This window comes from Marmota flaviventris, chromosome 14 (assembly GCF_047511675.1).
Source record: "Marmota flaviventris isolate mMarFla1 chromosome 14, mMarFla1.hap1, whole genome shotgun sequence".
NCBI classification, from domain to species: domain Eukaryota; kingdom Metazoa; phylum Chordata; class Mammalia; order Rodentia; family Sciuridae; genus Marmota; species Marmota flaviventris.
This window is the reverse complement of record NC_092511.1, coordinates 7,538,018-7,554,677: the sequence shown is the minus strand read 5'-3', so window position 1 is coordinate 7,554,677 and position 16,660 is coordinate 7,538,018. Positions and strand designations below refer to the sequence as shown.

The window sequence follows — 16,660 nt, the reverse complement described above, 5'->3', positions numbered from 1 at the left end:
TAATTGCTAAGCCTTTTAATCATACCCCAACTTTCTCTGAAGACCCGTGTAGAAGTCTGCTCATGGGCCTTCTTGTGGGCCATGCTCAGTCGATGAGAGCCTGCTGGTTTCAGTGTAGTCTTAAATCCACAAAGATCTGGGGTGGGGTGGGGTGGGGTTCTATGGAATTGGGTCTTATAAATAATTTTCTCAGGACATAGTCACTTGGCCATTTGTTTAGATATTGCTTCTAGATGCTTTTACACTACAATGGCAGAGTTGAGTAGTTGTTAAAGGAACAGTGTGGCCTACAAAGCCAGAATCATTTACTGTGTCTCACCTTCTGTAAAAGAAATTTGCTAGCCCCCAATTTAATGAGTGATTCCTCAGCTGGCTGCCAGTTCAGAGTAATATCTTGAGTTGTTCCACTGTTTAGAAATATCTACAGAGTTTAGAATACTACAGAGTTTACCATTCAAACCAGACCTGAACTGGCACTTCAGCACTGAGCACAGATGTTCTCTAGCCCACCTTTCTGGTACCCAGAAGCCACAGCAAGGTTGACATATGAGGTGTTAAGACCCTCTGAGATACTACATCTCCCCCAAACTTACTTGTCTGAGATCACAGCAATGGAACAGGCAGGGCAGCAATCTGCATTGTCCAGCCTGGCCTTCCCTAAGAAAGGGGAGAAAATGGACTTCATTCAGAGTCAGACCAACTCCCAGTTAAAAAGACAAGGAACCATAAGTAGAACTGCTCCTTACAACTTTAGCTTGATTCTCAATAGAAGAACCAGTTTCCTGATTTCTTATGTGAAAAGTGTTGTAATCATTCCTGCTAAGTCTAAAGCCAAAGGATATTGAAAAATCCTAGCTAATAATACTCCTTTGTGTGCAATTCTTTGTGTGTTTGAGGTTTTAAATTGCCTGGGGTGTATTTTAACTTTTTTTTTTTTCTTTTGGTTCTTTCAACTGAAGGACAACCCTTCCTGCTGTCTCAGTACCTCTTGATTGGCCTGGAAATCCAAATACACCCTTATCATAGGGGATCCTAGGGTATTCCATGGTTCTTAGTCATCAAAACACTGATTTTTGACTCTGAAGTTCAGCCTTATTAAAGGGTCAACCCCTGGTGTAGAAAAAGATAGGCTCTTGAGAAACAAAGTATCCACTTGACAGCTCTACCATTACTGCATGATCAAGTAGCTATTGTAACTGAGTTTGCCAATGGTCTAATGAGACTACAGCTGAGAGCATGATTTTTCTTAAAGATAGGGTAGAAGGAAAGCTACAAGAATTTGAGTTTTTTGGAAGGTTTGCAGTCTAGGACGTGAAAAACTGTTAATGGCTGCTCTTGTTAGTCTTGATGTTTTTGTGTGTTCTTTGCCAGGACTCTATCACTGTACACATAAGGAGCACCAGAGGACCCATTGATGTGTATTTATGTGAAGTGGAGCAAAACCATTCAAATGGCAAAACATCTGACAGGGTAGGGACCTCTTCATCTAAAAGCAAACATCCAGAACACCCTGAGAAAGGTAAGCATATCAATTTTGCAATTAAAGAAAGTAAAGATTTTATGTATATAATATGTATATTATGTATAGCCTGAGGATTATTTTTTATCTTCTATCCACAAAAACATGAGTTTAAAAATAATTGCAAGGTCATTGTTACTGTAGTTAAGAATATTCCTTCATAGTTAAGTTCCACACAGTTTTAATAGTAGTGGAAATAACATTGTAGTCAGTCCATGGGGGCACCAGCTGGCTGTGGCCTCTGAGTAGGGAGGACTTTCTGCATTCTCTGACAGTGCTTCCAGCTACAGGTATGAATTTTTGTTTACTCTTGAGGCTGAAAACATTAGCCTTCTGCTATTGATGTGAGAGATTGGTGCTTGTGTACAGTTCTTCTTTTCTAGCAGTGGAATTGCAGGCTCTGTTGGCCACCCGCTTTTTAAGAAAGATAGCACTTAGAATTTCTCTTATCTGTTCTTTTTCAGGAGAAAATCTTCAGCAAGGTGAAGACGTGCTTGAAGTGAACAACTGATAGCATTTGAGAATTAATGGGTTGAAATTTTTTTACCTTTTCTTTTTGGAACATCCTGTGTGGATGAATTATGCATCAATTTGAATCTCAGAGCAATAAGTCATCCAGGAAGTGCTCTCATTCTCAGTCAGTAGCAGCATTAAGGCCAGTAGTGTCTTCAAGTAGCTCCCTACTTAGATAACTGGGTAATTATGGTTTCTGCATTCAAAAACAACTTTTTTTATAATTGTTCACTGCATTTCGTCAGTGAAATAGACATCTTGCCTCCTGAAATAACTTCTTTACAAAGAGTATCACGAAAACAGACGGTCAGGCCTGGCACAGACAGTTCTTCGTGGACTCTGCCTTCCTTAAAGGATTATGTCGTATATCACAAAAATAATTGCCTTACACTGGTTCACGTTTGCAGTTGAGTGTTGTACATTGGCCAGGTGTACGCACGGATCTAAATGTGGTGTTTTTGTATATATCTGTATAATGTTTAGATTACTTATGAAATATGTCTAAATGACACTTTTTGCCCTTGTACAGCCAAAATAATGTATATATGAAAATTGACAGACAAATGCTCTAATTTCCTTGGAACCTATATAACTTATTAGAATCCTCTGGATGAGGGTTAGAGGAGAGTTTTTCCAAACTTCTACATGTAGAAGTCTCACAAATGTGCTATACATTTAAGTTCATAATACTAATTGAAGTAATTTAATGTGGATCCCCGTGCTAAAATTGGAGTCGGATGCTTCTTGATGTTGAGCTGCCTACAGAGTTATTGTGTCCCAGCAGATTGGTGGCATGCCCCAAATCCTTGGGGGTTAGTACAGAAATGCCATCAGGCCTAATTCACTGAGACATGAATTCAATCATGGTGAAATTGGAAACTGTTAAGCTTTTTGCAAGCAGATTTTGTAATATGTGTCTGTGTGCAGCCTTTCTCCTCAGTCAGAGGGGTTTTACTTACCATGAGTTGTACCCTCCCCTCTCTCCAGCTCTAGTCCCACCTTTCCAAGACCTAGCTATTTCTACCTCAGTGGGTAAGTCATTTACCACTCTGTGCCTCAGTTTACTCAGTAGTTTACCATTAGACTGTGACTCCTTGAGGGACTTTGTCATAATCATGATTATATCCCAGCACCTTGCACCATGCCTGGCCCATGGGAAGTGCTCAGTGAATGTCTGACAGATCAGTGAGTGCATGATTGCAGAATGAGGTGGATGAAACCTGGCTTGTCTGTCACACAGGATTCTGTGAGCATCTGAAGCCTCTCTTGCTTTCAAGGAAAAAATTGAAGCAACTTGAAATTAAGACCGTGTATAAAAAGATTTACAATAGGGATCCAAAATCAAAATATTACAAAATAGTGGATTCACATACTCTGAGCTCAGCAGCTTTGCCAATCCTGACCTCTGCTGGACACCAGCTCCTCCCCCCACAGTCCATGCTTTTTAATTTCTATATGCTTGGGGACTGCTAGCCTTGAGGCATCTTCTCCCTCTGACTTAGACAAAAAGTTGTCTTCTGAAATCAGCCAAAGAAAAGCTACAGGGGGCACTGGTCACTGGACTAGTTGGTGATATGGTTTGACAAGATAGGGAACACAGGAGGAACAGCAAGGGTGGGATAAAAATTTCAAAAAAGTTGTGGACATGAAAGTGAGAATTCAGGCAGGAGGTTGTATATGTGTAGGTCAGGTGCTCTTGGAAAGATCTGAGCTCTGTGTAGTAGATTGGGCAGATATTAGTTGACACGTGATCTTGTAAATCATGAGAGTAGAAGAGGTCATCTAAGGAGAATGTAAAGAGGAGAGGCCCAGGAATAGCTGTGTTTAAGGGGAATACAGAAGAAAGAGCCTTTCCTGAGAAGAAATAACAGGGAAATAAAACTAAAGGAGATAGTGTCCCAAAACCAAGGAAGCATTGCCAAAGGTGAGCAGCAATTCCTGACTTGTGAAATGTGATGAATGTTCTGCCTTATACATTGTTCTGAGGGTAAAATGAAATCATGTCAGCAAAAGTCTTATGTAAATTGTAAATGTGTTACATAAATGAAGTAGCTCCGCCACTCCATCTTCAGGTGTTCAGTGTCTTCTTTTTAGAACTGACAAGTGTCTGAGGGCTAATTTCGTAGCCCTTTCTTCATCTACCACACCTTCCCTGCTGACTTTGATGGGTATGGCTAGTGACTTGAGCAGCCCTCCTCTTTTAAGAGCTCCGAAGGGGTCAGAAGTCCTGGCCTCAGGAGGTGCGCACACAGGCTCACTAGGGCTGGACATGAGGACCTAGAGCAGTGGCCAGCCTCTCAGCCCATCACTTTATCCTTGTTTTGAGGGACTTTCTTAATCGCTGGCTTTATTTCCAGTGAAGCTAACTATACCCGGCCAGTCATCCGCATCATCTCTAACTGGTGTTTATGAAAAATTGAAGCTATAGAGAAGGTGACTTTCTGCACACAGGGATATGTAACAAAAGAGCATCCAGGGGAGAGGTGCACCCAGGTCTCCACGTGGAAGGACTTGGAGTGGACTAATACTCTTCCACCCCCTCAGCCACCTCTGCAGAAAAAAAAGCGGGTGGCTTCTCTAGTCATGAGTTTGGAAAAGGGAGCTGAACAATAAAGGCCCAGTTCCTTCCGGGTTTCCTCTCTTTGGAACTTCCTGCTATGGAAATACACATTTTACATCCGGGGGCGCCCTGCAGTTGCTTAGTTAGGTCAGTTTGCCCAGATGGGCATTGGGCAAAGTCTGCGGACATTTTTTACTCAATTGGAAGGTACATGCTACTGGCATCTAGGGACAGAAAATGGGGAGCCAGTAAAGAGTGCACAAGACAAACCCAGGTGAAGAATCACTCAGTGCAATGTCTAGAGTTCAAGTTGAGCAACCCATTACCCCCGTGTAGGCAGGAGAGCTGTCCCAGTCAGGAGTGAAGGGTTACGCCCAGTAGCCAACAGACCTAAAAGCACGTCCCCATTCACTTTTATTAGTAATGGGAGGTTCTAATTTCTGTCACAGGTGGTTCTGCCTGCCAGCTGATTCTGAGCATGAAAGGTAGGAGGAGTGTTACCTATTGGGAAAAGCCATTATAGACCTCATATTGGGGCCCCATGTTGGCAAGGATGGAATTCACCTGTAAGTAACAAAACCCTCCAATGACTGCTTCAAACAAGCTTTCTGACATTTAGGAAGTTCAGAGGTAGTCCAAGCTAGGTATTCCTCCCCAAGGAGTTGGGAGCAAGGCTTTTACCAGGTAAATGGTCATGCTTGGCTCCTGTTCCAGAGGTCACCTTGAATTCCAAGGGAGCCTCTGGAGCCCAGCCATTCTGTCTACATAGTAGCCAGCAAAAAGGATGAAGAAAGAAGAATGGGATACATCTTAGTTAAGGACACTCCTACAAATTGCAACTCACTTAAACCTGACAAATTGACCACCATAGCCACTGTTACTTGGGAATGTGATCTTTTGGGGTCAGGATCAGCCATGTGCTGTGCAAAAGACCAGTAGTTGTGACTCCAAAGACAGAAGATGTGTGTGGAGTGCAGGACAAGCGCTTATCAAGACCCAGCTCCTCTCCCCTTCTGAGCACCAGAAGGCTGAACCTGATCATGAGGCCAGCTTTAATCAGCTGGCTCTGGGGAAGTGGCAGCAGTTACAAGACTGCAGTCTGCCACCGCTCCTCCTGTACAGCAACCAAGAAAGCCACAGTTCCCGGTGCAGTCACAAGGCTCTGGAGTGTTGGCTTGGATCCCTGAGAGACCGCCAGTCTTGACCAATCTTGACACCATGGAGTGTCAAGTCGTTAAGATTTATGGTATTGATTTTTTATTGCATTGTGGCCTAGCCTATCTTACTATGTTCATGGACAACTGACAGTTTCTGCCACAGGCCTCACAAAGCTGAGTTTTATTTATTTATTTTTTTTTAAAGAGAGAGAGAATTTTAATATTTATTTTTTAGTTATCGGCGGATACAACATCTTTGTTTTGTATGTGGTGCTGAGGATCGAACCCGGGCCGCACGCATGCCAGGCAAGCACGCTACCGCTTGAGCCACATCCCCAGCCCCCAAAGCTGAGTTTTAAATACCTTCTAGATACTTGGAACTTGTTAGTTGTTTATGGTCAACAAAGTTGAAATACTGGTCATTCCATAAAAAGTGACTCAATCCATTTGTTCTCCACCAGTAGGATGGAAGTTAACAGGTTTGTGTAAGGATTGCCATCTAGTGGAGAATTAACACTTAAATTATTTGCTTTTAAATAAGCAGATACTGCTAGAGAATAGCATTAATTTTAAACACATTTTCAAATCCCATTCTTGTTGATAAAGTGAATTCACAGTAAATTTTACATATTAAAACCTAAATGAAGCAACTTGGCAAGAAGTGTTACTGTTCAGAAATCAGCACGTTATCCTGGCTACATACAGTTTTCCATTCTTGCCAGAATCTAGTAAGCAGAAATCTTGATTGTCTCAACACCCTCCAGAACATCACATTGGTCCACAGCACTGGATCGGTTGAGCAGGAAGTCCTCAAATACCTTAAATATCTTGTTAAATATCTTAGTAAGATGTGTGGGCCACAAGGTGGTAGATAAGCCTGCTCCTGATACCCACTGGTCCCATAGGAAAACCATGGTAGGTGTAACACAGAGACAAGTTAGTACAAGAAATGGATTACTCAGGTGTTAACATTCACAAATTCAGGATGCAGCCACCACCCCTAGGAAAATGCAGGGACACCATAACCTAGGAACTCAGAACACCGGTTCTCTATATGGTTGTCACTTAGACCCCAGAAGGAGAGAGATGCCACGTAAGTGCTTAGACTTGTGCTAGGGAAGAAGACCCCCACCAAATGGTTGATGCTCAAATCTCTGATGGGAGTCTGACACAACTAGTGTGCCAGTCACCAAAAGGATCATAGCCACCTAGTACTGGTACTTCAAAGGACACCGTGTGATTGGTATTGGGGTTGCCAAAAGAATCTGGAGCCATCACTATCAACGGTTGCCATAGGGTTACTGAGAGGAAGAGCCCCTTGCGTCCTGCCCTTCATTACCAGCCTGCATCATATTCCGCCAGCTAGCAGGGAATGTATTTTGCAGAACTCAGCCTGGGATCACAGCGGAAAGCAAGAGGGTGAGCTAGGATCTGAGAGCTTATTCTTCCTACCCGTAGTACGCTCATGCATACCCAGCATCTCCTCCTACCCAGAAGGCCCAAGGTATAGTAATCCCAGCTCCATCTCTGGCTTACTATGGCATTAGACACATCTTATGAATAGAAATTATTAATTTGTAGTCGCAAAATTTCTTTGAAGTTCTCATATTCTAAGATCCCAGGTTGATATCCGATATCTTAAGCCCAAATTAACAACTGGAATATGAATTGTTTCTAAGAGATGTGTGTCCCAGTGGTATATTCTGTCACATGATCTAGAACTGTATAAATACACACCAGCCTCACTGGGAGCACTGCCTTCTTCCTCATCTGCCTAATCTCATTCTCCTTTATTGTAACTAAGAATTTGCTGTAGCGATTTTTGGCTCCTTCATCCCCAAGATCACTGTACTCTGTACGTTTCTTGTGGACACTCAGGCTGAGGGGAAAGCACTTTCTTCTCTGCTCATAGCCTTGAAACTAAAATGAGAGGAATTAAAATAGCCTCCAAGTTGGGCTGGGGCTGTGGCTCAGTCCTTGCCCAGCATGCGCAAGGCCCCAGGTTTAATCCCCAGCAAAGCAACCTTCGGAAACCTGACTGTGGCATCTTAAAGTGGCAGCATCAACACTTTACACTGTCCCAAAAGTTCTGTGCCAAGAACACAAGCCCACTGGTCTTAAAGCCGAACATGTCTGGACACAAAACCAGGATGCCCATGATGAAGCAGCTAAAGGCTGGGAAATGCTCCCAAGCGTTTCTGTGACTTTTTTCATGACTTTTCAGTCATGAAACAACATCTATGATACTGTGTAGGTGGAAGGAAAAGAAAACCAACCACCCCACATCCGATTAGTAACTGGCTCACTTCATACTTGTCTTCTAGAATTCTAGGTGTCCCCAAAGGCATTTGGAACATGAGATGACTAAATGGAGACCTAGAGAACACAGCAAAACTGACGGGACCTTGTGGGAGGGGATGCTCTTCAAGTACAGTCCAAGGGTGCCAAAGGGACTCAGATGCCAGGAGTGCTTCTCGAACTTGACTGTGACCTACAGACATTCTAGAAGGTTTCCAGTGCACACACAAATCTGTCTTGAACCCCGGCCTGGCTGCCCTGTAGAGCACTCTTCTATTTATTACATTTCCATGAGGCCCTGGGTTCAGTCCCTGCACTGCAAAAAAGACAAACAAAACAGAACAACCACCTCTTTGTGATTCAGCTCATCTGTGCTATTGCGTTACCAGCAACAGGAAATGGACTAAGACAACAAGGTCGCTATGAACTTTCATTATGGCATCCTCCCAAAGGGCTCCTACGTTGTAACTAATATTTGCTAATTATTTTTAATTATTTAAAATATTTAATCAGAAACGTTTTGGTATCCAAGAGTAATTATAGAGATTTTAATCAGAAATTAAGCTACCAAAATAGCAAAGCTGATTTGTTTAAGCACAGTTATCAAAACATTTTAGTAACTAACATGGACAGGTATGGAATGCACTCAGATAAGACTCAACCCTTAGCTCACCTTTGACTACATCAGGATCGGTTGATAACACTGAGTGGGAGTTTTGAGTACTCAGATCTTGACACCACATGGCCACCAAACTGACACGATTTTTTAAAAAATCTCTAATTTTCCCTAAAAAAAAAAAAAAAAAAAAAAAAGGAAATTTTATGATCACTATGTACTGGATGGAAAGAGTATAAATTAAGGCCTTGAGAAATAAAACTTTGCCTATTTTCCTGAGTGAAACAAACATGGTTAATCATCTCTCTTATCTGTAGTGAGAGCTTACTGATCTTTCCCCCAGGATTGTGTCACAGTCCACATAAAGAACACAAAAGGTCAAGTAGTGTTTCTATGAGAAGAGACAGAAAAAGTACACAGAGCTTAAAGACCCTGTGTCTTTTTAATGGAAAACTTATCTCTAAGACACTTTGATCAAAGTAAATATAAAGGGATTTAACATGATTATAAAGAAAATACACTTTTGAGGCTGGAGTCACGGCTCATTGGTAGAGCACTCGCCTAGAACATTCGAGGAACTGGGTTCGATCCTCAGCACCACCTAAAAATAAATAAATAAAGGTATTGTGTCCAACTACAACTAAAATATATATATTTTTTTAAACAAAATACACTTTTGTATGTTATTGCTTTATTCTAATTATAAGAGTTTATAAACAGTTGTTGCACAAACTTTGGAAAATGCAGAAAAGAAAAAGAATCATTCATATTTCTTCCTAGTTTTATTTGTGTCCGTATACTTTTATATAAAGAGTTGAACTAGGCAAAAATATTTTATAAAATACAAACTGTTGAACTTAATGTTTAAAATAGAAAAAAAATTATCACTCTTATTATACTCTTAAAGAAAATGTTTTAAAAATTTCATTGAACATTTTAAAAATACGTCACAAATGTGTTAATTGATATCAATATCTCATTCTTTTTTTTAGAGAGAGAGAGAAAGAATTTTTCAATATTTTTTAGTTTTCGACAGACACAACATCTTTATTTTATTTTTATGTGGTGCTGAGGATCGAACCCAGCACCCCACGCATGCCAGGTGAGTGCGCTACCGCTTGAGCACATCCCCAGCCCCAATATCTCATTCTTCCAACATAAATTGTTGCAGATAGACTCCGTTATATGGGACAATCTATCCTAAGATTATGTAAGGTCCATGGATTAAACCTTAGCTCTGGAAGAAATAAAAATATGTGGAACAGATATGAGAAAATAGGGTTGGTAGTTGATTAGAAGAAGGCACAGGGGGTGTAAGAAACAGTGGTGAAATGTCCTATATTCTGTGTGATTAGTGGTCTATGAATGTGTGCAATCTCCAGAACTCATTGAACTGCATGTTTATGGTCTGTGTTATTTATTTATTTATTTATTAATACCGACTTTTTAGAAAACCTTAGCCCTATGTCTTAGTATGTTTGCCATGCTATCACAGAATAGCTGAGACTGGATAAGTTATAAAGCACAGAGATATATTTCTTACCATTCTGGATGCTGGAAAGTTCAAGGACAAGGCCTTCCTGTGTCATTCCATGGTGAAAGCAGAAGGGGAAGGGAAGAGTTATTCTTTTATCCAGAACTCTGGAAGAAATAAAAATACGTGGAACAGATATGAGAAAATAGGGTTGGTAGTTGATTAGAAGTTAGTCCCACTATAATGGCATTAACCCATTCATGAGGGCAGAGACTTCGTGACATAATCTTAAAGATCTCACCTCTCAACATGTTGGGGATTAAGTTACCAGCTCATGAACTCTGGGGACACATTCAGACCATAACACCTTATTACTATTACAATCACTCCAAAGAGTCAGCACTTAGGTGTGGGCTTAACAAAACGCGTACATAATCTGTATGCTGAAAATTGCCAAATTCTAAGGAAAGAAGGTAAGTATAACTAGAGGGTTCTATTATGTTCACAGATTTGAAAACTCAACATAGTAAAAATGTCGTTGTCTCCAAATCAATCTGTCAGTTTAAAACAATTCCTTTTAAAATCCCAACAATGTTATTATTATTTTTTGGTAGCTATTTGCAAACTTATTCTAAAATTTATAAATAAAGCCTACCATTTAGCAACCAAGAGGTGTTGTATTGGCAGAGAAATAGAGATCAGTGGAAAGGAAGTGAGAACCAAGAAACACACCCATATTAAGTATGCTCAACTGAGGTTTTTGTTGTTGTTGTGTTTTGCATACTGGGGACCCAACCCAGGACCTCACACATGCTAGGCAAGTGCTGTATCAGTGAGCCACATCCCCTTCAACTTATTTTTTACGAAAGAGCAGCAACTGTTTAGTGGAGAAAGAATAGCCTTTTCAACAAATGGCACTATGGCACTGGAACAATTGGATATTTTTGTAGGTAATTTTTTTTTTGTAGGAAAAAAACAAAACAAAAACCCTCCTCCTAAACCTCTCACCTAGCCCAAAAATCTGAATCATGGACTTATGTGTAAAGCATGAAAGCATAAAAATTTTAGAAAAACTTCAATCTAGAGACAAGAAAAATTCTTGGACTTCCAACGCCATGCACAATCCATAAAAGGAAAAATGGAACACATTGGACTTCATCAAAATTAAAGACTTAGCAAAAACTATGCAAAAAAGATGCAAAGTTGAATGCAGACTGGAAAAATATTTGCAAGCCACATATTCAACAAAGAAAGTGTCTTGACTATATAAACACTCAACAGATGGGGGAAAATTGTGCGAAGTGGCCCACACCTATAATTCCAGCAGCTCAAGAGGCTGAGGCAGGAGGATCACAAGTTCAAAGCCAGCCTTAACAACTTAGAGAGACCCTGTCTTAAAAAATAAAAAGGGTGGAGGATGTGGCTCAGTGTTTAAGCACCCTGCGTTCAATCCCCAGTACCAAAAAAAAAAAAAAAAAAAAGAGAGAAAAAGAAAAAATTCCAACTGGAAAATGTGAAGAAGGCATGAGCAGATATTTCACTAAAGAAGATATACAAAGAGCAAACAAGCACAAGAAAAGATATTCACCATTAATATTACAAATGCATGTTAAGATCACAATCGTTTTAATCATTCCATGTCTCTTGGAATGACTAAAGTTTTTAAAAGTGCTAACACTGAATGCTTGATGCTTGGAAGGACATAAGAAAGCTGGACCAATCAGTCATTGCTGGTGGGTATGTAAAATGATACAGGCACTCTGGACAGGAGTTTGCAGTTTCCTATAAAACTAAACATACAAACACACCACATGACCCAGCCATCACTCTTCAGCCTCTGTCCCAGAGAAGGGGAAACGTAGGCATAACCAATACCCTGCACAAGATGCTCATCACAACTCTATTTGTAATGGTCAAAACCTGGAAGCAACAACCTGTCTTTCAAAGGATGAACAGTTAGGCACACTGTGGCACATCCACACCCTGAGAAGCCACTCAGCAATAAAAAGGAACAAACAATCAATATATGTGACTTGGATGGACCTCCAGGGAGTGCACTGAGAGAGGGGACATGCCCATCCCAAAGGTTACATACTGTATGACTCTATTTTTTAAAAAAACATTTATTTTTTTAGTTGTAGTTGGACACCCAAAACCTTATTTATTTGTATGTGATGCTGAGGATCGAACCCAGGGCCTCACTCTACCGCTGAGCCACAACCCAGCCCTGTGTGGCCCTGTTTGCATGACATTCTTGAAAGAACAAAATGACAGAAGTGGAGACCAGATGTGTGGGGATGTAGGCAGGGCGAATGCGCAGGTGTTGCTTTCCACAACTGAGCGGCACCGAGTGCTTTGTGGCGATGGAGACGTCCTGTGTCTCCACTGCGTGAGTGTCAGTACCCCGGCTGTGATGCTGCTGTATCCTTTCCCAAGAGCTCACCACTGTGGAAACTGGGCAAGGGCCCTCGGGCTCTGCGTACCTCACCTCACATGGCTGGTGAATCTGCAAGCCTATCACAGTGGAAAGTTGATCTGAACAAATCTGAAGTTTTTCCACGTGAGTCTCCCACTCACATCTCAGATCTCCTGCCAACCCACTGTTCCTCTTCTCTTCACAGGAACTTAATGAATGACTACTTAAAAATGGACCATTTCTGTTCACTGAGTGCTTTGAGTAACTGTTCTTTCTCACTTCTTTCTGTCTAAATACGGTTTGGTTTATTTTGTTGATTGCGTCATTTGCAGAGTAAAAGCGTAAAATAGCAGAGAAAAAAAAGTGGAGAAGTCTCTTCCAAAGAAGAAAAAAGAAAATAACCAATAAATATTGCAAATGTATATATATCTATATATATATATATAGATATATATAGATATTCTGAACACCAAGCTGTTCTTTGCCCCCCATGACCTCTCCTGTCACATATGACCACCGTGGAGTGCCACAGAGATTACATTGCCATGGGACATTTTAGCAGTTCAGGGGCGGCCTCCGTCATCTGATATTGCTTGTATTTCCTGGCCGCGGCCCTCCACTGCTCTTCAGACTTGTTGACCTTATTATTACAACGTGGTAACGGAAAATGACGAAGACATGACGATGAGAGGCTGATTAATAAATCTCCCAGTGCTCTTTCTAAATGACTGAGCTCCTGCAGCTGAACTCTGGCCACGTGCAAGAAGCGGGTAAATGCAGATGGACTGGCAGAAGACCATCAGGGAGTAGGGACTTCAGCCCTGGAGACCAGCTGGGGCAGGCATTTGCAGCGTTTGGAATGAGGCCTTGGACTGATGCCCTGTTTTGTTAGACACCATGTACCCTATTTCTTAAATAACTGTGAATTGACTCAGGTAGTAATGTTAGAAAAAGAAAAATGTATTACTGGTGAAAAAAATCACATATCAAAAGAAATATTAAAGTTGTTACTTCAAGTCTTTTTAAATGTGTTTCCATCGAAGATATGGTTCCATCTAATCAATCAAAATCTGATGAATAAGAATAACTCTGACTTGCTGTTTAGAACAAGGCAAGTGATGGCCTGGTCCTCATTGCCTTTCGGAAGAAGCTGAATGTCATGTCTAGGACTTGGCAGAATTCTTCAGATCCTCTAATGATAGCACCAGTAAAAAATGTCATCATGTTCCAATGCAGTTATCTGTAGACAGGCTCTCATTTTATATTTAACTTGGAAAATGTTTATAACTGTTCAAAAAATATGTTTACAAAAATTTAGAATCATCCTTTTCAGTTGTACACCTGGATTCTGTTGGATGCAAAAATGAAAGGCTGCGGTGGAGCTCAGTGGGAGAGCTTTTGTCTTGCATGCACAAAGTCCTGGGTTCCATCCCCAACACTGCAGAAAAACGAAAAAAAAAAAAAAAAAAGAGAAAGTCTCAAGAGGAAAATTAGGTTGAAGTCAACATTATATCATGTTTGGCCAGGGATTTTTTTTTTTTTTTTTTTAGCAATTTCAAGCTATCCCTGGATTGGTTGTACTTTTATGAATCTTCTTACATTATGTTACTGTTATAATTATCTTCTACTCATAATAAGATAATAAGGATGGCCACTATTTACTGAGCCCTCCTCCAGACAACCACTGGTAGGAGGTGTAGGTTCACCATCATGCTGCCTCATGAGGTGCATACCATTAGCCCCACCGTGGAAGCTCTGGAAGGTGAGTGACATGCCTGACAGGTCACCACAGCAGGGAAAGACAGCCAGGTTTGGACCCCAGACCAGACAGTAGAATTCATGAGCCCACACACCCTTTAAAAACCAAAGTGACCTCTTGTCAGGTGGGTGATCTGAGGTTCTAGAATTCTTCCAGTTCATGTTGTAGCCATTGAAGTTCGTAATTCTTAGACAACTCTTTAGAAGTTGGGCCATACATTACCTATCCAATTGTGTTGACCATGTTACCCAGGCTCATGTCACCTACCACTGACCACTGCTGTCCTCCTTTGACCAGCATGTGTGGGTGTGTAAACGCGCAGAGTGAGAAGAGGAGGTGACAAGATGTCTGACCCAGTCCTGGGGCTGGTTCTGTAGGTCACTGATAGGCTATCTGGTCTTGTTGGTGAACCCCTGGAACTGTATTTGGAATAATTTATATTAAATGTCCCATAAGACATGTATTCTGGAGTAACTCTTTGGATATTGACTTCAGAAATCTGGAATAATCATATTGGTACTCAGCTAGGGAATTTGATTGGAGGAATTTTAATTAGAGTCACCAAAAATAATCTTTCAGCAAGTTTAGAAGGTCATCAGTAATACTCAAAATATGGCATTTTTACTTATTTACACAGTGTATCAAATAGGATTTCCAACATTCTTTTTAAACAAAGAGCTAAGGAATTGGGGCAGAGGGTAAATAAGGGTAGACAGCTACCATGAAGCCGAGGAGGGTGAGTCCAGAATGCATATTGTACAGTGTGCGTCATTAGTTACACCGCCTTTTAAAAATAAGCCCGCACAGCCACTTTCCTAAAAATGTGGCATCTTGATCACAAATCTCCATCTCTTTTTCGGCTCTGGAACTTGTTGTCTTTTTCATGCTGTGTCCTTTCTGCTCTGCATTGGGAAATATTCCACTTGATTCTGTCCTTTCACATCTTGTTTTGTTTTCCCAACAGGCAACCTTCCGTGGCATCTGAGACAATGAAAAATCACTGGCGCTTTTTTAAACAAATGATCGCGAGGAGCATTTGGGGACTCGGTTGCCAAGTTAGCTGGAGCCTCTTCTGTGGGCAGGCTCATGTTTCCAATTCGGGACTCGGAGCCATCAGCTGCACCACATTCTCACATCCGCTTGACGTCAGTGCTGAGCCCTGTGGTATCTTTAGAAGCTCACTGTGCACACAGGACAGGGAGGGGTGAGCTGTCCCCCTGGAAAACACTCACCTGCCATCTGTTTTTGAAGCCAGAACTTGGCACTGGTACCAAGATCTTTCTTCTAGAAACTGCCACCACCTCCCAGCCACACAGTGGACAGATCTGAAAAGGGGAACTGACTTTGCCACTGGTTTCCCCTTTCCTGTGAAAAATCATACAGAAGCCTTTCCTAAAACCGTGACTCATGAAGTGAAAACATTGTGTGCATTCATTCCATCAGCATCTCAAATAAATGAGTTGAATTTGATAAAAAATGAAATATAAATGCCTTTATATGGAACAGCAACATGTTTTAGATAAAACATGCTGTGCATTATTTTCCCTTCCTGCCAGTATAAAAATAAAAAGAAAGACCCACATATATTAGGCAGAATTATGGGAGGAAAGGGGACCTACATTCAAAAATCAATTCGTGTTGAACTTTTCATTTTACCTTCGATGACTTTTTTTTAGATACATTTTATTTTTTAAAGCAGTTGTAGGTTTACAGAAAAATGACACAGGGAGTACAAATTTTCTATAGACCTCCCCCTTCTTGCATATAGTTTCCCCTCTTATTAACATGTTGCATTGATGTGGTACCATCTGTTACAATTGATGAACCAATATTAATACATTATTGCTGATTTAATGATAGTGTGTGCATCAGGATTCACTTTCCATCGCACATTTCCATGGGTTTTAACAAGTGCACAATGTCTTGTATCCACTGTTTACAGTGTCATACAGAATAGTTTCACATGATGAAAGTCCCCTGTGCTCTGCCTATTTATCTCAATTTCCCTTCCCCTCCCCCGAGCCCCTCACAGTCACTGACACTTTCACTGTCTCTATAGTTTTGCTCTTTCCAGAATGATGTACAGTTGGAATCATATCGTAGGTCGCTTTTCAGACTGGCTTCTTGAATTAGCAATATATATTTAAAGTTTTTCCATGTCTTTTCATGGCCTGATAATTCATCTCTTTTCATTGCTGAATAATATTCCACCACAAGCACGCGTCACAACTTGCATGGGAGCTGTGTGCTTACGCAGCTGGGAGCTGAAGAAGCCACACACTGCCAGGGCCTTCCAGCTAGCACCCTGGCTTCGGTGTGCTTTTTCCTATGCACCATCTCTCCTGTCC

At 41.1% G+C, this 16,660-nt stretch overlaps 1 protein-coding gene across 3 annotated transcripts in view; it reads left to right on the top strand.

Moving 5' to 3' along the window:
• E2f6 (E2F transcription factor 6) overlaps window positions 1-15,782 on the top strand; it is a 30,057-nt gene extending 14,275 nt beyond the window's left edge. The window contains exons 6-9 of one of the 3 annotated variants that reach the window (XM_071601335.1): window positions 1,372-1,519; window positions 1,984-2,001; window positions 5,042-5,077; window positions 15,277-15,782. In XM_071601335.1, coding sequence (XP_071457436.1) covers window positions 1,372-1,519; window positions 1,984-2,001; window positions 5,042-5,077; window positions 15,277-15,305 — 231 coding nt within the window. In that variant the 3' untranslated portion in view covers window positions 15,306-15,782. Of the gene's footprint in view, window positions 1-1,371; window positions 1,520-1,983; window positions 3,889-5,041; window positions 5,078-15,276 lie in introns of those variants that run through there. The other 2 variants (XM_071601337.1, XM_071601336.1) reach the window with 2 other exon arrangements.
• The last annotated feature ends 878 nt before the right edge of the window (window positions 15,783-16,660 follow it).